Genomic DNA, 20,421 nt, shown 5'->3' with positions numbered 1-20,421 from the left:
GGGTTGCATTCTTGATCAGTCATCACTTTTGGCAATATGTTCATATGGGATTTAGTGCACTGTCTGAATGTAGCAAAAAACATGCCTGGATGTTGCAGTGTTACTGCTTTCCTGTCTTATCAGTGCAGTTACTAGATACAGGTTGCTGGCTGGCAAATTGCTTTTCTTGCATTTGTTTCGATTGGTTTAACCAATGCTGCCATAAGTGATTGAAAATGTGGACCCAGAGATTCAGTGCATTGCAACAATTCCTTTCACTGAACTTCCATTCCTGTTAACCACTCATAATTGCCCAACTGTGATGATTGTGTTTGGCTCGCCATTGATCGAACCAGTGACACTGGTGAAAAGGAATCAAATGGAATTGATACAATATTCTGGTTCGGATGAAGTATTAAGTGAATGGATTATTTGTTTATGGAGCCTCTCTGTACAGATGTGACCCCCATTTAGCTACAATGTGTTTGTGAGCAAAACTTGCAGCACTTAATACAGACACCAAAGCACACAATCATCCCCTGGCCTTCATTCAGTGTAACCTACCAGTTAGTCTTGATTGTATGAGTTGTACACAACTTGGGTAACATTCTCAAGAACACCGACTTATAAAAACAACGTACTCAGACCACAGCTTGCATGTTGATGTTCTTATGCATGCTACCCAGGCAGCATAACTTCGACAGTCAAGACCTGTTGTATGAACTATCGCCTGCTGATTCACTTCTTACTTTGATTGTTATTCTCAGATGTGCTGCAAATACTAGCTGCTTTGATTGACGAGCAGTTCTTCTTGTAGTTCTGTTGTCTGTCCTCCCCATGTAAATAATACTGTACAGCTAAGATTAATGATGCAATTACACTCTGGTGCCCACTGCTTCTGTGGGATGTTTAGGAAAATAAGAAACCTTCAATCAACAAGAGCGTCTTTATTCCTTTTGACTGCTATTTACACAGGCATCTTCGCGAAAGGTGATGTGAAATGAATGTGCGTGCACGACGATGTAGCCACCATGCGCCTCCAAGCTGACGCAGCTTAGTACCCATACTTGGCGTTGAGGTGTGTCTTGCCATCCCCAGACTGGCCTGCACGAGGAGAATTTCGTGATGAATTAAACGTCAAAAATAGTATATATGAAGTTTAACCTTGCCAAACTGCAAGTGGGTAAAGCAACTGAAAAGATGGAAGAGTGGTAAAAAAAAAGTGATATCATCAGGCCACCTCCTCGGCATCACCCTTGCCACAAGGCAAAGAGTGAGTCTACTATATGAAGCATCACTTTTGTCGGTCTCTTTGTCTCTGAGGCTACCATGACAGTTCTCAAATTCTTGAAACCAAGACGAGCAGTGCAAGCAAGCTCACCTTCTGGAGGAAGCCACCCAACATAGTCATCTGAACTCTCAAATGGGTGTTTCTTCTTCTGGCTCTCTTTGTTCTGCAAGGACAGCAAGCCACTCTGTTCACCACACAACAGTGATTCAACAATGCTGTCACCAGAGTTCTTCAATCTCACCAGTTCCAAAACTCCAGGCATGCTTTTCGAGTCAATATGTGGGGCTTAATTGAGTGGTTCACCACCAATTGAGCGGAAAAATGAAGTTTTGTTTAGATGTCGCCCATTGTCCGGTAAACACGCTAAAAAAATGGCAAATCCCGACTTAAACATGCTTTGCTTGAAAGTGCTTAAACTTTTTTTTTCTTGTAGCAGTGATGGAGAAGTGGAGCTTGACAGTTTTTTCGTACATAGGTGCCACAAATAACAACACTGCTTTTCTCCAAGTGTGTCTGGGTGCTGAAGTGACTGGTCTGTGGGGAGCGTTGCAACTGGTGTAATTGGTAAGCTCTGGTTGCAGCTAATGCAATGCGCTGGCAGAAAGATCACGGTAATAAGGCATGGTAGTGTGTACTGCTACTGCCAACAAAGGACACCTTTAACTGTCTTGCTAAAGGCAAACAGTTTGGTTATACTACAACAGAAGAGGGCCACTGGCACTTCAACCAATACTGTTTGAGAACTGAACACATTGTGACGGGTGCTTTGCACACTGACAAAGATGACAATGGTTTTGGCTGGCACTGTACTCGTGCCGACTTCGACATTGGCTGCAGGGCTGTGCCATCTTGCCAGTCTGTGCTCATTAACATAATTTCCTCGTAACAATAGTCGTAGCGTGGCAGGGTTCCTGGCAGCATAAAAGTGAAGCACCGATTCGTGTTTCCACCACGAGTGAGACGATACGTGAAGATGAAGCAGTGTAAACGAGTGCTTACGGGCAGCTCATTTCCTGGCATAAAAAAAAATGCTGCACGGCTCCTAACAGAGTGATCAAACAGCCTACATTGATCCAACAATTTGCTTTTACCTTTTACTAAGCATCGCCAAAGTACCAACATCAAAAGGGTTGTCGATTTCAACAACAAGGAGTTTTCAAAACCACGGAGTTTCCTACGGAAATTAATTTTCAAATTCGCAATACTATTTGAAGCCAGAAGGACAAATCTTCGGCAAATCCATGCACTACCCATCATTCCCATTCAGGCTGAACCGACACACTAGTAGGTGACTCCTCTAGTAAATTTTACAGCGAAGCTGTATATGGCTAAGGTTCCGTGCATTTTTGTCCTCCGTGAACAGAAAGCTATCATCATCAATGGTTCATAGCCCCATAAGGCAGAGGCTAGAAGCACTCAACAAAGTGAAGCAAACAGTGTTTAAATACTTTCTAATCACACATACAAAATGCAGAACAGCATACAGAAAACTGTCACCATCAATGACTTGTAGTCCTATAAGGTTCATGGCTACACACTTTGCGTGAATTAGCTCCAATGACACTACTCCTGTTGTCGTCAGTGATTTCAATGTGGATGTGTCTGTACTGAAAAGGCGATGGTTTACGCGTTCCGTGTTGCAGACATATCCCTTGCGATGCCACACCGATCCAGCTCAACCGACCACCCGGCGGCGTACGTGCATCGATTTGACGTTGTCAAACAATGTGATTGCAGTTTCGAGTAAAATAATGACCGCCCTTCAAGACAATAAATGAGTTCGTGCTTTTGTTTAAAATTATGTGCCACCTCTGTGTTGTGTGCTAAACAGCTTCGCTAGTCAACCACCTTCACAGAGTGGAATGGCTCATGATTTTTTTAGAAAAGCACGGCCGAAACGAAGGCATTGCACAGCTGGAAAATTGAGCAACAAACTTGCCTTCTTCTCGGTTGTCCGAATGATCTTGGGCGCCTTCTTGACAAACTCCAGCACCATGGGAGGCCTCTCCGGACCTAGAAAGCAATTTTCTGTCATGCCACTTAAGCCCACAATGCTTTTGAAAACAAATTTGGCAGACTGCCATTTTGATTTTCGATACAGTAGAGGACGTGCCGATAATGGTACACAAATAATTAAATTTTTTTCATTATAGCATTGCAATGCGCACAAGGAACCTGCATGTTCTGTCAATATATATGTTGCCTTTTTATTTTATTTGAACACGTCACATTTATTTCTTCAAATTTGTATGTCGCATGAAGTATAGAAAACAAGTTCTGCAGCATGTTTGCACACACTTGGTAGCATCATCTCTCATCAAGAACGTGAAGTGCATTAAGCCCCGTTTTTGTTTGGTAATAAAGAATGCCCTATTAGTCTGTTTAACTATGCACAGTGGTGGAACAGTCATTTGACCTTTCGTCGCAGCGATGAGCACTTTTGATGCAGGGTCGAGCATATATCTATACGCTATATGGTCTCGATATTAACTGAAATAGTACTCAGATACAAAGTCGTATCGTGCGTATCGATTTGTGCGTATCGATTTGGCATTTCGGGATAAAAATTACCAGGCTAGCCTTATTAATTTTTAATGGAATGCTTCTCCCTGTGCATACATCATAGTATAAAGCCACTTCTACCATTTCGACTTCCACCAGTAGTTCGAGCAGCAAACGAGCAAAAGAACAAAAAAAATTGATCAAGGACATGTAAGGAAGATCATGCCCTATAGGACGTGTACAACTGAATTCTTTTTTGAAGATATCCATACGTTTCTTTACTTCTGACTTACAAAATTTATAACTGATTGTTGGGTCGTGTGAAAGCTGTTTAGATTACAACCACAGGATGCGATTTTCCGATCAAGCAGGTTTGCAAGGAAGGTTCCCACCGATAGCAAATTGTCAGTCAGCAGTTGCCAAACTCTTAGGTGTTTTTTTTTTTTTTTTCCTGGTAGCCAGAAGTTGAGTACGCATATTACAAGGTATGTTTAAAGGGGCACTGTCAACAACTATGCCAAACAATGTGCAACCGAAAGTTGTCCGAAGCTTCTTTTTGATCCGACAACTTTCTTGAGTGAGCTCTGCACCATAGCAATATGAGGAATACAGAATTGCGCCACAAATGGCACAGACAAAACCACACAGTGACAAGACACTGAACCTCTGCCAGAGATAAATGCAACAAAACAGCAAAAACGGCAAATGTAGGACCGATGGAATCACCTGTATCTGTAGCTGTATGGTGCCTACAGTGGCTACGGCCACTCGGTTCACCTCCATGACACTAATAATGGTGACGATCATGCACACTAGATTCTGGTTTCAGTTTCACTAGCAAGGCAGCTCTTGTGCTTCTTTGGCGCAGGCTCGGCACAATTTTCCGTAATGTGGCATTTTGGAACAAGGGCACCACTCTTGGCGCAATTGGCGCAGCTGTTCCACTACTGTAGACAGCTTGCGCATGCTATATCTTTCGGCGGCTAGGTGCAGAGCTTATGTGATTACTTACGCAGGGCTAATGATCATGGGTATCGTCGTATATCTTGGTCACGAACCACCATTTTGAGTTTCCAAAATCGCTATGTTTGGCAGAAAGCTTTGCCTAACATATAGCACACGGTGGCGTGTACCCTTTCGAAGGCAGACACCACCCTAAAACTCTAGCTGTGTAAATGAAAGCTCCCTGTTAATGGTAGAGCAAATGCCCTTAACAGGCATTGGTGCCCCATTCAAGCCTTCAACCAGGGGCCAAATTATGTAAGATAACTGTTCCTCTGATTTTATTCATTTATTGTGTGTTCTACTGAGTGGAACACACAATAGATAAATCCCAGCTACAGTGGATGTGTGGCTTCATGTGAAGCAATGAATCATGATGATAACCTTAATGGAAGTGGCACCTACATGCTCATGGGTGACCTTTTAGGGACTAAGAAATTTATAATATAATAATGATATTTAAAAGGTATACAGCAAAGCAGTGAGTCGTCTTTTTAATATATATGTCTTCACTTTGTCCTTGTCCTTAGCGCTGTGCCTACCTCAAAACATATAACCAACTACCCTATTGCAGTATGCTGCCTCGGAACAAATTTTCAATGGCATTTCTTTCTTTTCGAGGAACCCCATGTCCCTTTGCAGTTGATACAAACTTTCGCTCCCACATCCTGTCTGTCTGTACCAATGATATCGCCAGGATAAATCCTACTCATTCAGGCCATAGTATATATATATATATATATATATATATATATATATATATATATATATATATATATATATATATATATATATATATATATATATATATATATATATATATATATATATATAATATTTTCCCACTTTGCTTGGCATAAATGACCCACACTTGTCAACTCATTTTAGTGCTTTCAGGTAAGTTTAGGTGCCCAAACGCATTATTTTGTGATTTATATTGCTGTCATAACACCTGGACACACATCTGCACCCACTTCCTAACAAATTATTTTTTCAACATTCTGGTACATATAAGAAGAAAACTATAGACTTTTTTTTTCATATTGGGACACTACACTACACAAATGTGATGAAAAAATATAACCGACAAGCTTTGCAGATTTTTTTCAAAATGTTTCCGAGGTGGATTTGCCGCAATGCACATGCAGCAGTTAAAGGCGAACAAAGTTAGCACTTCTGCATCCACTCTAGGCTGCAGCACCACTACTGACTACACTAGGCCTAACAGTTTCAGAAGGCAATGTTAACAGATGTTGTAGTCACAATCAAACATTATTAAATGAACTGACGTGCAACATAAGAATACCTTCGTTACTATATCCAATATTCATTATAACCACATATTCTTTACGGGCTGATATCAGCGAAACATTTCATATTTACTTGATATCCGTGTCCATTATATTTAGTTTCAACTGTACCTAGTTCCATTCATTCTTGCACTGTAGCAGGTCCCATGACATTATTTATGCACCATTAGAAGTAATACACCATCACTGCTGCACACAATGAGATCAAAATTATGCTTACCAATGATGACTGGCTTCTTCTCTGCCTCCTCAGTCTTGGCTTGAGATGTGGACTTGTCTTCGTATTTTGCCCCATCCGTCTTTCCTTGCTCTTCTGTCATTTGACTTGAGGGTGTTCCGCTGTCTGGTGTTTCGTCCATGACTGTGTCCATGCTGCGGCTGGTTCCATCCTCGGCCTTGGCACCATCACTGGCTCTGCTGGCAGCTTCGGCCCTGTTTTCTGCTCCTTGTTCATTGTCGTCCTCCTCTTCATCTTCTTCCTCTCCATCTTGACTAGACGAGCATGCGACCACCCTTCTCTCGGGCTCTGGCATGACCTGAAATGTGATTCCCTCGGCATATTGATCGAAGCACACGACAATATCATAGGTTAGTGCAATACAAAGATCTAAAAAAGTGCAGCCTACTAATAACAATCTTGTAATATAGTACATATAAGCAGATTCTCAGCCGGTGCAGACAGAAATAGCACAGCTGTCATAATTTGCATGCAACCAACGTGACTGTCGGGATTCACCTTAACCTTCGAGATAAATGTTTTGGAGTTGTTAATGGAAGATCAGTACCTCAAAATACATCTATAACATGTTAAAAGCAAAGATTTGTCACTTTTTTTGCAACTGAACAATTCTATGTATCCACAAAACTGCTCATTTGACTACAAATAACGAAAACTGCCGCCTAAAGCAATGTATGCCTATGTTGCACAGGCACTTGGTTCATTGATGCTAGGTTACGTGTCCTCTCGATTCAACTGCTGATGCTTTCTGTGGAAAAAGGACTTCACACGTCTGGACTTTCCACAGCTCTCCCCAGCAAATGGCTGACTACACTGGTTCAAACTCCACCATGACACTGTGTGTAGGGAAACTGTCGATAAGACCACCATAGTTGGCAATGACATTGATATGTGGTTTTGAGAGAAGGAATAGTTAGTAAGAGTTTTAAATCGTGTGGTAACAATATGGGTTGCATGAACAGCTCTTGAAACTTTGAATACAAATTAGATTGTCCTAGCTATTTAATCTCTACCCTATTTCTGAATTTGATACATGAAACTTTCGAAGCACACATGGAAACCAGACAATACAGGATAACTACGGTTATTCCAGGCCTCTGGTCGAGAGAACAATGCTAGTGGCAGCTGTATCATTTAAACACCCTCTCCTTAGCCAAGTCAACCAGTGATGGTCAATCGCTGCAACCTCCTTTCCAAATGACTTTGCATGGGAGACAATGGTGCCACTGATAGTTACACGTCAAGGAATTTGTAAAGTACCTCTTTTCTTGCACAAGAACCTGCACTGTCGTATCTTAATAGATTCAAACCTTCTGGTAACAATTCCATGTATAAAACCACATGTAAGATCCAATCACTTGCTTCCCTTCGGCCTCCCAAAGTGTGCAATCTCTCTCACCAGTTTCTTCCTGTTCTTCAGGGATCCCGTCATTGGGAGGACCTTCTTCGATCCTTGTGCCTCGCCTTTAGCTTGTGGATTTAGCAAAGCACTGCAAGCGAGTGCAAGATAAAAGTGAGCTTCCAGCCAAGAAAAAAAGAAATTATAGTGAGAGTCAGTGTAAGTAAAGCTGCAGTGAGACAGCAAGACGAAATGGCATAGAAAGAGACATGCAAGAGACACCAGCAACGAATGCACCCTGCGACCACCGCCTCCGGCCGGCGAAAAAGAAATGCCCCGACACAATGCCACCACCAACAACAGCAGCTAAACGTTCAGGCGACAGAAAGCTCTCGCATAACAGGACATGCATCTTAAAAGGGCCAATTAGCATTCGGTGATGAACTCACTTCGCAACTCAAATGTGCGAGAGCATGTGCACTCGACGGAGAAAGTTCAACCACAAAAACCGGTGAAAGAGCCCCTCAAAGATGTGTTCGCTTTAAAACTGGAGAAGGAGCCAAAGAAATCAGTTTAATTTAAATAAAGCAGTGATGCACTTGAGGGCGTGTGCTTGTTGCAGTGAGGATATCCAGGCAGCATTTGTTGCTTTGTTGCATAATTCATTACAGAACAGAGTGAGCCACTGACAAGCACATTTGTAGCGGTAGTACAAATGGCTATGTGTACATGCTGAATCATTATATGTCTGCTGTTCTGCATTGAGCTACTTGGCAAGACAGCAGCAGCACAGTCAGCAAAGTCTGGAAGGGTTCACAAAAAGAAAGCTTTGCTTAAAGAAAAGGGGGGGCAGGGGGAATGCATTAGTCAAGAGCCCTCACGTCCTACGCATTCACAATGTGGGTCCAGTTGATTCAAAGTAGATGAAAGTCGATGCATGAAAGCCCCAACATTGGTATCATGTTCCCGGACATTTTACTCTGTGTTTTTAAAATTTAGACTACTTTTTCCACTCACTGCTGCCACCACTTGCTTCTGCACGCAACTTTATGAACATAGGTGTATGCTCATTGAAAGTGGTTGTCACCAAGGTTCGTGCAGAACATTTGACTCAAAATTCAAGGACAATTCAAGGATGCCAAAGGCCAAATTTCAAGGAGGGGGAAACAAAGCTTATTCGTACACATACACAAAAAAATAGCGACATCTCATTTTTCTTTGCTGCAATTTCTTTCAGCTAAGCAGCTGCTGAGTTACACACATGCTTCAATCTCTTCAGGTCACTCTTCTAAGTTCACTTTCCCACTGTAACGATGTCAATCACTATCTGGTACGATGGGTAGTAATGCCTGGCTGCAGCCAAAGGTACTCGACATGTCAATGCCAAATGACAGAAACTTACTTTCCACCAGGCATTTCTAGAGCCTAGGACTCTTAAGTGATGCCATGATGGCTGCGATGTGGACCAACTAGCAAAACAACAAAATGGTGGCACGGCTTGGACACTTGGTCTGGGTTTGTCTAGCTCCACAACGGCAACAGTGATTTAAACAAGCCTGTCGTTGGTGGCTGTACACACATCACAGTGCAATTGTTTAGTGATGCTCTGAAAGGGAAATATATATGCGATTATTTTCCAACAGACAGTGTCCATGACATAGACCCTATGCGGAGTTTGTTACTTGGAGTGTTCAAAAGTTGCCCCCAACCCCAGTTTTTAAAAGGAATCCAAGGAGCACATGAACTTTCAAGGAGTTTTAAGGGCCTTTGAATCTCTTTTCTTGAAATTCATGGGATTTCGAGAAGTTGTAGGAACCTTCTGTCACTCTAACGAATCCAGACCAAGCATGGCCAACATCCGGCAAAACATCACTTTCTTAGTTACATAGAGGGTACCACTTTCTTAGAGTCAAAAGCCAGTGGAAGGAATAGCCAGTATAAACATATAAGAATATGTACAATCAAGAGTAAGTCCAGGAACCAGAGATGCCGCAAAAAAAACGGTTTTCTTCGCACAAAGGCATAAAGGCTGAAAACAAGGGTTAGAGCCAATGTGCGCTTGTTTGAATGACGTCGCACATTAAGATGATTCCACATTGCACGGCACATATGGCAGGCATTACCAAATCATGACCAGCAGCCTTACTGCTATCCTTAAAAAGTGTATAAAATGACTGCGTTTTACCCATACTAACATATAGGGCAGAAAGTTGAGGGCTATCAAAACAGCTTGAGAACAAGGTAAGGACTGCTCAACAATCAATGAAAAGAGAAATGCTAGACGTAACAGTAAAGGACAGGAAAAGAGCAGTGTAGATCAAAGAGCAGACAGGGATAGCCAATATTCTAGCTGACATCAAGAGAAAAATATCGAGCTGGGGAGGCCATGCAATGCATAAGGTAGATAACCAGTGGACCATTCGAGTTACAGAATGGGTGCCCAGAGAACGGAAGCGCAGTTGAAGACTTCAGAGAATTAGGTGGAGGGATGAAACGATAAAGTCTGCAGGAATAATTTGGAAACAGCCAGCACAAGACGGGGGTCTGTGGAGATCGCGAAGGTCGCCTTTGTGCTGCAGTGGACATAAAAATAGGCTGAAGATGAAGATGGTGACGCTGCATGGCTGTGCTAAAAGACATTTAATGTTTTTTGTTCATGCCACGGTCTTTAGACTCTTGCTCCCGACTGTACCTTCAACAGCCATTAATCTGATGTAACGTTGCGTGAAGCTCCAAGTGCTATTCAAAACAGCACCCTTAGTGTATACATTTTCATGCAGTCGATGAAAGTTTTCTACTTATGCTCTGCTGAAAGTAGCATAAAGTGCAGCCCGCATAAACAATGTGATTTGTAATACAATACAATTAAAAAGCCACAGGATGGTCAACATAGCAAGCAAAGCATTTTTGTGTATAACCTGTAGTATAGGAAAACCTTGCTCATTCTAGCAAGGTTTTCCTGGTGGTAGTTTGTGTCTCAATACACAACTTCGCAAGAAGATTCCTTAATCACAAAACAAGCATTAAATTAGCCTTACAAAAGGAACACGTGCAGCAATGCACACATCATGTACTTCAACCAATGTGTGTTGTCTCAGTGCACGTAATTATATCTTATTTTTGTTGCCGCTGGTTGACTCACCCAGTAAGCGGTGGCAAGTGGGCGGGCTTCGCAATGTTGGCGAGACGTGTGAGCCTGAGCCGCTCTTGCAGCAGGCCAGCCAATTCCTGCCGCCACCTCGACCTTTGCGTCTTGTCCTCCAGCGAGCGAGACTTGAGTGCACTCATGAATGCCTCAAGTGAGTCGTCGGCTTCACTCTCAGCCCGCTCAGCTGCACACCCATCACAAGGATGATACCTATTATCAGGCATTGTTTCTTTTCCTTTACTAAACTTATGGTAAACTGAACCAGTAATGAGTCGACACAACTACAATGCGCATGTGCATTTCCAGATTCGCAAGTGCCTATGGCACTGGCATAAAACCCTGCCTGGAACATTAAGTTTGGGGCCCACAACAGGCATAAGCTGCGCCTTGTGAACTGATGACATCTTTCATATCAAATCTACACCTGGACAATGTGTGACGGCACAGAAGAGGGCTTTGGAATCATTTTTACCACCCAGGTTGCTATTGCGTGCACCAAGAACTTGGTAAATGGCCATTACTGTGTTCTATCCGAGCTTTAACATAACTGGAGCAAGGGATTCAAGCTGCAAAGTCATTCTCAGCAGCATGGTTCCACAGCTGCAGTGCCACCACGCTACCCGTCAGTGTTCCACTACAGTCTGGTAACAATGCATAAGTGATGTTCTCATATATTCTGTACCAATAAATAGACCAGGCCAGTCTAGAGCATGTAAGGATTAGATAAGAGATTGGGGCCGAAAACGGCCACGCACAGGCCACGCTCAACCAGATATACGCTGTACTTCAAGGACTCGTCCTCAGCAGTGCTTTCTCAAGGTCACTTGGCAGACTCGGGAGAGCAGGATAATTGCTGCTGCTCTCCACAGAACACTGCTTTTACTCTTACACTCAGGTGCTCCTCTCCCAAACATAATGGGAGAGGAGCACGCAGTGCACAGAACTGCCCAGGTGGGCTCGCCAGAGATGGACACCCTGTAAGAGTCCATGGTGTAGATAGTGGCAAATGGGCAGCCAAAGCTCAGTTGGCACAGCTTTTATTATGCTCAGCAGATGTAGAGTTTCTCGTCCCAAAATGCATGCTCATCATTCCAATTGACTGTTGCACTAGTCACTGTCTTATGTGACTCAGAAATACTTCATTTGGCTAACACGGGCAGTAGCGATCTAGTCAGGTCAGTGTTACAATATACAGTCAAACCCTGATAAAACAAATGGTGATATACAGTGAACTATTGCATATAACGAGGTAAATCTAAAATGTTTTTCATCAATATCATCACGTAATAAACATACGGTTAAGCCCAAGACATCAAAATTCTAACCTCCCCCCCCCCCCCAAAAAAAAATATAATTTCATATTCTTGGCAAACGCCCATAGTAGTCAATGCATTTCGTATCTCTCAACCACTAAACTACACTCCCGCATTAACAAAATGTGGCGGAATGTTAGTCTCCGTATTATCTACCCGTGTAAGGCTAACAAGGGCCAAAAAAGTGCTCAAACGCCTTTCCTGCTGCTTAAATTGTGTAAAATACCACCACACCACGCTTGCAGAGTCGCCACCATTTTTGTTTACAAAATCGGCAAAGCGCTGGAGGCAATCGCTGGCGCCAGAAACATGTTGTGGCCGCCAGCTTGTTTGCCACTTGTCCGTTTCAATTGGCACAGCCGCACTGCCATCAACTTGTACTGATGACGATTAGCGTGCCATGCTTAGTGCATGCACACACTGTGGCTACGTGTGCGGCGAAAACAAAGTCCAGCGTGAGTGACGTCCATGTGCCACCGGTGTGAATTTCTTTTATGACACTTGAGATGGTGGCTGCTGGGTGGCATGCCACGCCACCGGCCACAATTCAGAACCAAGACCACACTGTGTCACTGGAAGCGATCGTCCATTAAAGAGAATGCATTTCCTGAATCAAGCACACTTCGATACCACGCAGCAGGCATCACATGAGGATCTGGAAATTTGCCGGAAAACGCCCCTATTCTTGGTACAGGCGTCTGTCGATGGTACAGGCATCTTGTTCCTGATATGACCGCTTTCACAAGGTTACGTGTCTCAGCACCAGACATATGGGCGTCTACGGACGACTTCCACCCAGACGGGCAATAGCGTTCCTAGCGCCAAGACGACATGCTTAGCAGCACTGCAGGAACGCTGTTGCTCAAAGGCGCCAATGTGTTCAGTGCCGAATAATATCACCGAAAGTTACCAATAATACAGCTCCATGCCAGTGCCTATGCATGGCTTGGCTTGCTTGCTTTACGGGAAGGTAGTTGACATCCTTCTCCACGTAGTGCAGTGGAAGGTTCCTCGTGAAAACAAAGCCCCAGTGGGACTGAATCATCTGCCAGGTGTTCTATGTCGCTTGTCAATGCATGCGTCTGTGGCGTAATGGTTTCAATATCGGGCATCTGTGCTAGAGGCTCTGTGTTCGAATCTTAGAGTCGGGCAATTCTAATAATGTTTATTTAATTATTTACTGCACATTACTTTGTTGAAAATGACAAGCTTAAAAAGTCCCGATGCCGTTTCAAGTCGGAACGTCGAAGTTTAAGCAAATCCATGTGCTTCCCATAATTCCCATTGCAGCTCCCATAGACACTAGCGCCAGAGTTCTGTCTAGTAACTATTGTATGAAACTCATTGATATCACCACAGAAAACATACAAAAGTTGACAGTGCATGATAAGTGGGTCCGACTGTATAGGGAACATGTCTTTTCTTTTCTGACAGCAATACTTTGGTTACGGTGAAGAGAGTGTAGCCAAACCCATGACGAGCACATCTCTTCAGCTGAAATGTCACAGCAAAGCTCCTGTGGTACCTCTATTTCGGTCAAAAATGCTCACAGAAACGCCAAACATGCGAAGTGTGTATCAACAAGCCTGTTCACACTCGCAAAACACCTGGCTTGCCAATCCCCAACAAGACACCTAGAAACAGCTGTGGAAAACCAACACTATGAGTCTAGTTTGAGTAATCATACACATTCACTGAAACACTGCAAGCTTCTCATTTTCTCCATTACTGCATCACACAACTACAATATTGGATGGAGAGCTTTGCTGCTCAGGATGGTGGTTAGATGATTCAACAACAGAAAGCTATGCTTCAAAGCTGGGTTGACGAAAACTCCTTTAGCAACCAAAAGGCACTTGGAAAACCAAGAATCGCCTCCCCAACAGAAGTGACGATAAAAACAATAACCCGCTTGTTTTGAAGCTTCATTCATGGCTCCAACATCTATGACAGCATGGATCACATTTCAATCACCATTAAGCATTGTTACTGTGTTGTGCATGCCTAAATAACCAAACAGGACTGAAAACTGACTTGCCAACTGTCTAGCAAGGTGCTACTCACATGCCCTCTTGCTCTCCTCCAGCTTGGCCTGGACTTGTCCAATCTGCTCCTCAATGATCCGCAGCTTCCCCACCTGCAAGCAGATGTGAACGAGTGCTCAGCAAATCATGACATGCCGAAGCTCACACACCAAGAGAGGGAGTAGTACATGCTGGGAGAGAGAAGATAGAACGCGGAGATTGGAAAGCCCAATGTATGCACACAAAAATTCCGGCCTTGTAGATGGGATTCTGGCCATGAGACAAGCAAGTGTGTCTTGTATAAGAATGATGACACGATAATGGCAGTTCTGCCAAAGCAATCATTGACAAAAAAGTGAAGCTATTGTGTGTGGCAACATTTAACTGCTCAGTTCTCTGCTCTACGTCTCCACCCAATGTGTCTTGCCAATCTTGACAAGTGGAAAAAAAAAGCTGTTTCCCGAAACACTGTCACCACAAACCAGATAATCCACTTCATGTGAAACTCATCTCACCAGGGTGTCATATGTGTCAACCTCTGTAGCCTCTTTGCGCGCCATCTTCTTCCGCATCTCGCGCTTCTTCTCGATGGTGCCTGTCCGGTCCAGGAAGGTGTCCTCATCACTGTCATAAAAGTCATTCTCTTCCCAGTTTTTCTCTTTGCGTTTCCGGGCCTCTGCAACAAATCGAACGAATGTGCAAGAATAAACAGGTGAATTAAATAAAACACTGGTCAGAATCAATCAATCTTTTCTTTTTTTTTTAAACGAACAGTCATCTATTTGTGACACAGTCAGTGCCACACACTATGAACACCATCATACCATCCTCTATATTAGGTAAATTTTATTAAAACAATAAATTTCTTTGCCTACTTCCCCAACTTTGTAGGGCCTGTCTCACATTGGTTTCTAGAAAAAATGGGCTGGAGAAAGAGGCATTCACTTGGAAGTTTGCAACATTAATGAATGACTGCCTTGTCTGAAGTAATGACTGACTGACTGACTGACTGATGAATCCAGACCAAGTGATGTCTGGAATCTAGAATGACTTACAGGTTCATTGTCAAGCTGTCATCATCTCTATAGTCATCATTCCATCATCATTATGCCATTGCTATCATCTTGTCATCGCACACACAATCACATGACACACAACTGGACATCTCTGCAAGTTTATAGCACAAAGATATTGCTTTACTGAAATAATCACTCCCCGAAGCTTTCTGCCCAATCTTTCTTCACTGATTCATTCCTCTATATTTTCTTACCTTACTTTAGGCTGTGTATACCTCACGGTCTGAAAACATTCATATTAGCAGTTGCCCCATGCAAACACCGTCAGATGATAGAAGGAGAAACGCATGCATTGTATTCAATTTATTACACATCTCTATTGTGCTCATTACTATCATCACGGTAGCTCACTTGTGTGTTAAAGATATTCAAGGATTCCTGAAATGGTTTACACAAATCTTGTAAATGCTTAGGGTATAGCTACAGTAAAACACTCACACCACAATTTAAGTGAAGCATCTCATGTTAAGAGAGCTACGGACGATTACGAGTTACCCTCCTCCCTAGCCATGCCTTTTCTCCTCGATTCGTTCGCCAAGTGATCAGGGCTAAGCTCTGCCTTCACTGGCTCTACATCATGATGTGACGTCATGTTGTCTACTTTCATTTGCCTTGGAGCCAGCGCACAAAGCCTCTAAAACCTCTCTGCTAGCTGCCTGACCAACGATCCCCAGCGAGAGCTACCCAAGCAGCGTGCGATGCGAGCGTTCTGCCACAGCAGTGAGCGTATCCAGTATTCCTTAAATGCAGGCAAGCTGGACGTTGTGGCAGACGGGTGGAGGCATAAACTAAAGCGCCTCCATTCTACTACCACTGCGATGAACAGGCTTTAGCAGAAACATGAGCGTCCTGCATAGTGCAGCCACCAGATGGCATAGAGTTTAACCAGCCAAACATAGATCTAATATTGCCGTAACCAAATGTAAAACATTTTAAACATTTAAGAAGACGCGTTCACACTAACGCTGCTGACGAAAATTTACAACAGCAGAAAAATTAAATACCCTTGGTTACTGCTATATCAGCTCTGTTTGTCTCACTGAGCTCTGTGCCACCAGGTGGCTGCACCGTGCAAGCCGTTCACGTTTGTGCATCCGCACATCCACCAAAATGCCCAGTCTACCTGCATTTACTAGAATACTGGACACATCTACTGTGGTAGTAATCCTCCAGTGTGAAGTAACGGCCACAAATGCGTCAGTCGGATACCGACAGCAAGATGCGCTTAAGCCACTCCGCTTGCCTGTTACCTGTCGCAGCTTGACATGTTGCAGCTTGACATCTCACTAATTGCTACGTTTGCAGCTCACATCACAAGAAGGGTGATTCATGGTCCTCATGAAAGGAACCTCAACATGGAACATAATGTAACACACGCAGATGATGCTTGCTGTGTGCCGAAAGTGCTTGAGCGTAGTGATGAATTGTCACTGTGTAATCCCTTTCTGTTACTTTATTCTATAGAAACAAATCAGCCAACATTACAAATAACATTTGTTCACCATGAAGTTGGGAAAATTATCTATAATGTAACCTGGGTAGCCAATCAGATCGCTCATGTGTGCCAACTATGTAGACTGTAACAGTGCAGTTAAAAACTCAGAGGAGTGGCACCACTGCGATCGGTAGCGATGCTCACATTTAAAACCTAACACTAAATTGCCCACATTACACGGAGCCCTTCAATGTGTCACTTATTTGTCAGAAGGACCTACCCTAAAGAATCAGTACATTTTTGCAAAATCGTCAAAATCACTTCAGGATCCATTAATAGTCTTGTTTGAGAGACTAATACAAATGCTCACACGTTGCCTTTGGAATTGGAATACTACTATATCGTAAGAATATACAGACAATGTGAATGCTGTGCAATCCATTGTACAAAGCTGTGAATAGGACGCCCTCTATGCACCAATAAATAAAGCACCTGCACCAGTGCACTTTGACCTTGTGCAGCACTTGTTTTAGCGTAGAAACATTCTGTGTAACAACGTAACTTACCCACTCAAGAGCAAAGGCAGCCACAAAGGTGCAGCTTCTAGAGTGCAAAATATCAAAGCCCAAAGTAAATTAAAACTGCCATATCACTTCATACCCTGTAAGGAGGCAAAAGTGCCACTTTTTGAATGCTTGTTTGCACATTTATGATAAGCGCACAGGTCCGAAGAACAAAACACACACAACACATACACACATAGTGATACATACATGCAGACAGACTTTGAATTCATGTTATAGGTCATTAAGTGCAAGCTTGGTTAATGACTTGATGCTAGTAGTGGATGTTTCACTGTAACTCTGTAACAATGTAGTGAAGGCAAGGCTTTTTTTTGCAACACAGCCAATATTTATGCTGGTGAGCACCAGAAACTGTACGACAATCACAGATTGAATCTTCAATTAACTAAATTCACAAACAAACTTTATATAATTGGTAACCTTAGAGGACACCTTGCCACTGAAAAATTGAAGCCATTCAGTGCTTAGGACCATAGCTACTTAGCAGAAGTGCTCACACTACCACCGCTTTCAAAATATTTATCCCGAGAATGTGCACCAAGATACGTCAGTGATCCATACAGATTTGTTCCATAGGCATAACGCCAGCTTTCTGCAAAAAAATAATGTGTGTCACTCTACTTTGAGGTGCAGCTATTACACAAATCACTGAGGCATGCTAGACAAATTGTCGTCTTACAGTGCAAAGACATCCCCCTCCCAGGTCATACAGTGGAGTGACAAAACTTGCTATAACTTGCTGCACTGACATAACTTCCAAGGTTGAGTTGGACTTGTGCCAGCCACAAAATGGCTAAAGCTAACAAGAGTGAATATGGTGCTGCAATCACTCAGCTACCATAGAATGATCAGTAGTGGATGGACTTGTCTAATCTTCCTGCATGTTGCTTCAGACATTGCTGTCCCTTTATTACACTGCATCTTTCTAAATTTCCAAGCATATCCTATCTTTTCAAAACACAAGGATATGCGCACATGCATAATCATTGGGCACTGTTGCATTTACGATGCAATATATTTTGCTGAGAATTATCAATCTGCACGTTACAATGTCGTTCAAAGCCAGAAGGACGAAGCTAAGGCAAATCCACGTACCCTACCCGTCATTCCCATGCTTGCTGAAGTGCCCACACTTGCCGTTCCTGTAGACACTAGAAACGGATTTCCCAGCCGCAAGTTTTGCAGCAAGAACACTACGGTACAAACAAAGCACTGCATGCCAGAACACTTACCGTGGCAGGCTTTCCGGAGCTCTCCATGCTGGTCCAGAATGCGACATGCCTCGAGCGCACATGCAATGACTGCCTCCTTCTTCTTGCCTTTCACTGATGCTTCGGCAATGACAGGGGCTCCGTTTGCTGCATCAATGGGCAGCCTGTGGAGATAACATTGAGTCAAGCTACTGGCACGTAATTAATTGGTTTACTTTCATTGTTTTCCATACCTAAAATGCTGCAGAAGCTGCAAAAAAAGTTGCATAGTTGGAAAACAAAACAAAAGCATTACAGAAGGCAGCTTCAGGAACCCTCAACTCCCTAAAGCAGATCTAGTAGCGCGACTGGTCAAGGTAGACAGAAAAGACACATTAAGCTGGTTTAAAAAATAAATATAAATGCTCCTTGCAGGCTTGCGCAACATTGTGAAATCACAACCCAAATTCCAGTGAAACGGAACTCTACAAAGCAGAGGCAGCAGCACCTGACACATTCCTTGTTAAAGCCATGCAGCACGTTCTCACTAAAGCCATGTTTCTGGTTCCTGTGGAACATTTTCACGGCACTTCTGCACCCACCCCACTGCCTACACTTGCCACACCAAGCCACAATTGTTGTGACGGTGCTGGCAGCCTTGAGCACTCTGTCACTAACAATAAATGCTCGGACATAACACTGAACGATAGTGTTGACACAGGCTAGCTGGTACATATTGGAGTCGGAACAGCACAAAAGAATGGGACAAGTAAGAGCACAAATGAAAACCATTCTGAGAAAGTATGCAAATCAGAAGACAGAAAATGTACAAAGCATACAAAATAGCAAAAAAAAACATACCGTGTAAACATGCCTTCAATTATCCTTTTTGATTGATTGAAGCAGTAATATATATAACATAGTATACCAAACGAAGTGGCACTTTGTACGAAATAATGTGTGATCACCATGACCATATTCCCTTCCTTTTGAGTTTTTCTCCTTCCAGTGTACTTATATTGTATGTGAAGCATGCAATGAAGGTTAGTTGCAGCTCAGCACTTTCTTATTTGTCTCATTGCTTGCCCCATTGTTTTGCGTTGTCTTGGCTCTGAACTGACATTTTTTAACATTAAAGGCAGGTCTCCAGTGTATGTAATAGTACATGTGCAAAGTTTTAAGCAAAAGAATTAAGTGAAAACAGGGAAAATTTTGAAATTTATTCCATTGCTTGAAGGACCATTTCAAAGGCTCTGACAGCATTTTGGAAATTTTCTATGGGGCCCCGATGAACCCACAACTCAGTAACTTACCCAGCAATTTCTTTCCAAAACATGCTCTATTCCTATGAAGTTTAATCTTCGCTGAAAAATATGCACAAGTGCTCTGAGAAGTCCCTGTCCACTCTTGTGCTCTGGGCCCATATTTTCTAACATTCTATTAAGTTTTCCACCATTCTTTTGTTATCATGCATGCCGCCAATGAGTTAATTCCTGCAAAAACAGCAGTGTAGCGGAGTATGAGCCATGTACAGTAGCGTGCAACAGTTCGGACCACAGCACCAACGCAAAATTCAAATTTCTTCTAGCACCACTTCACAATGTGGAATTGCTTCGATGCAATGCATTTATCGAGCATCCGCACATAGGCCGTACCACCTGATTTCAGCTGGCATGCCCAGGCCACTAAGAAAAAAACTAATTTAATGTCACCATTTGTCTTCAAAACTTTTGCCCACCGCTATCCAAGTGAAATAAACAGGGTGAAACAAACAAGAGGTCAAATGCATTGTTCGATAATGAGGCATCTGGCTAGAATTCCCAGCTTTTTGCACATGTTACTTTTTTGCCTTGATTTTACATTTTGTCTCAGCATACATCAAAGGCAGCATTGATGCGCACTTACTCAACTGTGCAGACAAAGTGGCTGTAGCCTTTTTCTTCGACATTGTACTGTAGTTCATAGCCTGAAAGAAAGACAAAAATAGAAT

At 42.9% G+C, this 20,421-nt stretch overlaps 1 protein-coding gene across 1 annotated transcript in view; it reads right to left on the bottom strand.

Annotated features, from left to right (window-relative positions):
• Nucleotides 1–906: 906 nt before the first annotated feature.
• The window catches only part of LOC135899085 (kanadaptin), a 34,390-nt gene continuing 14,875 nt past the window's right edge, over nt 907–20,421 (bottom strand). The window contains exons 6-15 of the mRNA XM_065428346.2: nt 20,337–20,397; nt 18,474–18,616; nt 14,662–14,822; nt 14,187–14,259; nt 10,804–10,993; nt 7,722–7,812; nt 6,305–6,620; nt 3,210–3,283; nt 1,361–1,433; nt 907–1,083 (exon numbers count right to left, since the gene is read on the bottom strand). Coding sequence (XP_065284418.1) covers nt 1,034–1,083; nt 1,361–1,433; nt 3,210–3,283; nt 6,305–6,620; nt 7,722–7,812; nt 10,804–10,993; nt 14,187–14,259; nt 14,662–14,822; nt 18,474–18,616; nt 20,337–20,397 — 1,232 coding nt within the window. The 3' untranslated portion in view covers nt 907–1,033. The remainder of the gene's footprint in view (nt 1,084–1,360; nt 1,434–3,209; nt 3,284–6,304; nt 6,621–7,721; nt 7,813–10,803; nt 10,994–14,186; nt 14,260–14,661; nt 14,823–18,473; nt 18,617–20,336; nt 20,398–20,421) is intronic.

This window comes from Dermacentor albipictus, chromosome 7 (assembly GCF_038994185.2).
Source record: "Dermacentor albipictus isolate Rhodes 1998 colony chromosome 7, USDA_Dalb.pri_finalv2, whole genome shotgun sequence".
Lineage (NCBI taxonomy): Eukaryota > Metazoa > Arthropoda > Arachnida > Ixodida > Ixodidae > Dermacentor > Dermacentor albipictus.
This window is presented reverse-complemented; position numbering and strand designations above follow the sequence as displayed.